This window comes from Rhincodon typus, chromosome 47 (genome assembly GCF_021869965.1).
Source record: "Rhincodon typus isolate 14 chromosome 47, sRhiTyp1.1, whole genome shotgun sequence".
Classification (NCBI taxonomy): domain Eukaryota; kingdom Metazoa; phylum Chordata; class Chondrichthyes; order Orectolobiformes; family Rhincodontidae; genus Rhincodon; species Rhincodon typus.
In genome coordinates, this window is record NC_063378.1 from 9,149,461 (window position 1) to 9,154,380 (window position 4,920).

General features: G+C 50.5%; 1 protein-coding gene across 1 annotated transcript in view; it reads left to right on the forward strand.

The window, feature by feature from the left end:
* Positions 1 to 4,920, forward strand: part of hpn (hepsin) — an 11,343-nt gene that overhangs the window by 3,320 nt on the left and 3,103 nt on the right. The window contains exons 2-3 of the mRNA XM_048620603.1: positions 722 to 929; positions 2,850 to 2,945. Coding sequence (XP_048476560.1) covers positions 722 to 929; positions 2,850 to 2,945 — 304 coding nt within the window. The remainder of the gene's footprint in view (positions 1 to 721; positions 930 to 2,849; positions 2,946 to 4,920) is intronic.

The window sequence follows — 4,920 nt, forward strand, 5'->3', positions numbered from 1 at the left end:
GGTTTTGTTTCTGACTTACAAAGCCTGCAGTTCTTTCGGTTTTTATCCCATATAGAAACTAAGGATCCCACTCATTCTCAGATACATAGAATCCCGACAGTGTGGAAGCAGGTCATTGGGCCCATACGAACCCTCCATAGAGTATTCCACCCAGACCTAGCCTCCTACTCTAGTCCTGTAACCCTGCATTCCCCATGGCCAATCCACCTTAACCTGCATATCTTTGGACTGTGGGAGGAAACCGGGGCACCCGAAGGAAACCCACGCAGACGCGGGGAGAATGTGCAAACTCCACACAGACAGTCACCCGAGGGTGGGATCGAACCCAGGTCCCTGGTGCCGTAAGGCAGCAGTGCTAACCCCTGAGCCACCGGGCTGGCCTAAATATGGGATCTTGCTGTGCATAAATTGGCTGCAGGTCCTCCTTTGTTATGTCACATGTAGTCCTCCATTGGCCATGTGGATTGGGGCGCTTCAGGTTCGGACAGGGTCTAGTAAAATGCGGCTCATCGGACCCAATGTGACCTCCTCCAGTCCCTCCAGCCCCTCCCTATCTCTGTCGCCCCACTCCAGCCCCTCCCTATCCCTGTAACCCCCTCCAACCCCTCCCTATCTCTGTAACCTCCTCCACCCCCTCCTTCTCTCTGTAACCCCCTCCGCCCCCTCCCTATCTCTGAGTCGATGGGTTTGGAGTAGTTTGGGAGTGGGCTGACTGAGTGAGGTGTCTGTCTGTGTTTCCAGGAGGAATCGTTTTGTTAGTCAGTGGACAGTGTTTACTGGTGCCATCCGGCAGTCATCGATGGGAGTGCAGAGCTCCGTGGATACGATTGTTTATCATTCTGGTTACAAACCATTCCTCGATCCCGGTACTGAGGACAACAGTCACGACATTGCTGTGATGCATCTGCAGGTTCCACTCAACTTCTCAGGTACACTCCAATCCTCCAGTAACCCTGCTCCTCCAGTCCCTACACCCCCTCCCTATCTCTGTAACACCTCCTCCAGCCCCCTACACCCCCTCCCTATCTCTGTAACACCTCCTCCAGCCCCCTACACCTTTTTGAAGATGCTCCTTTAAGATGGAGTTTTTTGGTTATGTTCCCTGACACCTCATGATCTGACCCGGAGTGAGATACCTGTCTAATTACAACAGCTTCACTGAACAAAGCCACTATATGAATGCAGACTGTTGTCTCATCTTTATATGAACTGAAGCCGCTATCCCCCCACCTTGGGCCTGTTGTGTTCAGTCTTGTCAGAAAACTGCCAGGGGCTGGACAGAGAGACTGTCGGGATTTACTCTACCCAAGTTGTTGCTGGGACCTGACCAATGGTTTGTGATGGGATTAACCTCTCGCGGTTGTGCCCCTTCTGCTTTTTTTTGGGCCCAGAAATCTTTTTTGTTCAAATCGGGTCCTTTAAAGCATTTAATTCATTTCCAAAATGCCAGAGAGTAGCGTCAAGTCCTGAGTATGATTTGGGAAATGGACAGCGCTCTCTGAAGAATCCCGAGTGTGCCAGCAACAACGCTACCTCATTCTAGGTGATCAGTTGTGTTCTGTTGGTGACACGTGTGGAAACAGTTCACGCACCTCCAGGGGCACATCCTCCGAAGGCAAAAGGGACATGGCCAGGCCCTTTGTCCCGTCTTTGAATCAAACATGGCCACCGTCATTGCCTGCTTCATCTCCATGACAACGCCTCAACCCAACTGAGTCAAGTCGTTAACACAGTAGCCTGTTTTTCTTCATTTTGTATAAATTGTGCCCCATTTTTTTCTTCAAAACTTGAAAGGGTTCAGAAAAGATTTACAAGGATGTTGCCAGGGTTGGAGGGTTTGAGCTACAGGGAGAGGCTAAATAGGCTGGGGCTATTTTCCCTGGAGCATCGGAGGCTGAGGGGGGTGACCTTTATAGAGGTTTATAAAATCATGAGGGGCATGGATAGGGTGAATAAGACAAGGCCTTTTCCCCAGGGTAGGGGAGTCCAAAACTAGAGGGGCATAGGTTTAAGGTGAGAGGGGAAAGATTTAAAAGGGACCTGAGGGGTAACTTTTTCACACAGAGGGTGGTGCGTGTATGGAATGAGCTGCCAGGGGAAGTGATGGGGGCTGGTACAATTACAACATTTAAAAGGCATCTGGATGGGGACATGGATAGGAAGGGTTTAGAGGGATTTGGACCAGATGGTAGTAAAGTTATAAAGATAGGCTGGGACTTCTTTCAGAGGAGGGTAGGAGGTTGAGAGGCGACCTTATGGAAGTTTTTGAAATAGTGAGGGCTTTGATAGTGGCTGGGAAGGGTTTAGAGGGATATGGGTCAAATGCAATGAGTTCTTAGAATCCCTACAATGTAGAAACATGCCCTTCAGCCCAACATGTCCACACCAACCCTCCAGAGCATCCCACCCAGACCCATCCCCCTAAATCTACACATCCCTGAACACTACGGGACAATTTCCCATGGCCAATCCATCCTCACCTGCGCATCTTTGGACTGTGGGAGGAAACCAACGCAGACATGGTGGGAGAATGTGCAAACTCCACACAGACAGACAGTCGCCTGAGGGGGGAATCGAACCCGGGTCGCTGGCGCTGTGAGGCAGCGGTGCTAACCACTGAGCCACCGTGCCGTCTGTTCACACTGGGGAAACCTGGTCAGCATGGACGAGTTGGGCCGAAGGGTCTGTTTCCATGCTGTACAGCTCTATGGTGTTCATGTATTGGTTCTGAATACAGAGAAAGGACTCTTGGTCTACTCACCTCTTTTGTCGGCTGCGGTGACCATTAGAATTTTGGAGGGACTGCTTTCAGTGAGTTGTTGGTCTAGGCTCCATTGTTTTCTCTCTAGATTACATCCAGCCGCTCTGTCTCCCTGCAATTGGCCAGAGGCTTGTTGATGGGGCGTTGTGTAGCGTCACGGGATGGGGAAACACAGAATATTATGGTATGTCAATTTTGTTCCTTCTCCCTCCTGTTAATAATGAACACCCAGCGCAGCTCTCGTGTCTCCCTTTGGAAACGGTTCTCCCTGTGCTGTAGGGGTTTAGAAGCTGAAGCCTCCAATTCAAACAGTGCGGTTTTGGTCGCCCTCCTATGGGGAGGGTATTATTAAACCGGAGAGGGTTCAGAAAAGATTGAAAAGGACGTTGGAGATAGCAAGGACTGCAGATGCTGGAAGTAGAGTCAATACAGTGTGGAGCTGGAGGAACACAGCAGGTAGAGGAGGAGCAGGAGAGTCAACGTTTTGGATCAGGACTGAAGTCAGGGTTGGAGCGTTTGAGCTACAGGGAGATGCTGAATGGGCTGGAGCTATTTTCCCTGGAGCATCGGAGGCTGAGGAGTGACCTTATAGAGGTTTATAAAATCATGAGGGGGAAGATCGGGTGAAGAGACCAGGTCTTTTCCCCCAGAGTAGGGGAGACCAAATCGAGGGGCATAGGTTTAAGGTGAGAAGGGAAAGATTTAGAAGGGACCTGAGGGGCAACTATTTCATGCAGAGGATGGAATAAACCTAGAGGAAGTGGATATGGGTAACAGTTACAACGTTTAAAAGACATTTGGATAAGGACACGAATAGGAAAGGTTTGGAGGGATATGGGCCAGGAGCGGGCAGGTGGGGACTAGTTTAGTTTGGGATAATGGTCAGCACGGACTGGTTGGGCCGAAGGGTCTGTTTCCGTGCTGTCTGACTGTATCATCTATGACTCAATGACATGGTTACATCACCCGGGGATGAAGATGTAAGTCTGGCCTCGTGGACAAATCTCAAAACTGTACCAACGAAGCCACTTGGGTAAATGTAGGATACTTGGATGATTGACTTGCAAGAGTTTATTAAGGAGCCTTTTAAAGGAGTGGAGAGAGAGTTAGAGAGAGAGAAGGTAGATGGAGAGGTTCTGGGGTAAATCCCAGAGATCAGGACTCGCCTTCCTACCCCAGAGAGCTGAAGGCACGGCCCCCAATGGTGGAGCGATGGGAATCAGGAGGTGCTCGAGATTGGAGGGTGTAAGGGAATGGAGGAGGTTACAGAGATAGGGAGGGGATGTAGGGGCTGGAGGAGGTTACAGGGATTGGGAGGCGGGGAGGTGTAAGGGCTGGAGGTGGTGAGAGTGACACTGAAGGAACGGGGATATATTTCCCAAGTCAGGATGGGGAGTAGCTCGGACGGGAACTTGCAGGGGGTGGTGTTCCCATGTATCTGCTGCCCCTTGTCCTTCTGGATGGAAGTGGCCGTGGGTTTGGAAGGTGCTGCCTGAGGGGCCTTGGCGAGTTTCTGCAGTGCATCTTGTAGATGGTACACACTGCTGCGACTGAGCGTCGATGGGGGAGGGAGTGGGATGTTTGTGGATGTGGTGCCAATCGAGCAGGGGCTGCTTTGTCCTGGATGGTGTCGAGCTTCTTGAGTGTTGTTGGAGCTGCCCCCATCCAGGGGCAAGTGGGGAGTATTCCATCCCACTCCTGACTTGTGCCTTGTCAATGGCGGGACAGGCTTTGGGGGGAGTCAGGAGGTGAGTTACTTGCTGCAGGATTCCCAGCCTCTGGGACGGAGGGGAGGTTTGGGATGATGTGATAATCCTGTCTGACCCTGGGTAAACTGAGATAACAAGGTGTAGAGCTGGATGAGCACAGCAGGCCAAGCAGCATCAGAGGAGCAGGAAAGCTGACGTTTCGGGCCTAGACCCTTCATCAGAAAGTTTTATTGCAGTTCCCATAGTGACAGGTTCTTTTTGTTTCTAATGCTGCAGATCACTGGGGGATCAAAAGAAAAAGCATTAAATTAGGTATTAGAGCACTTTAATTTGATGTTCAGTGGATATACCACAGTGGCAAATATCAACAAAATGCACAGATTGTCCGCAAGGAAATAACAACTGGTTGCACTTCCTTTTTATTGCACCTCCCAAGATGTTCTTGTAATG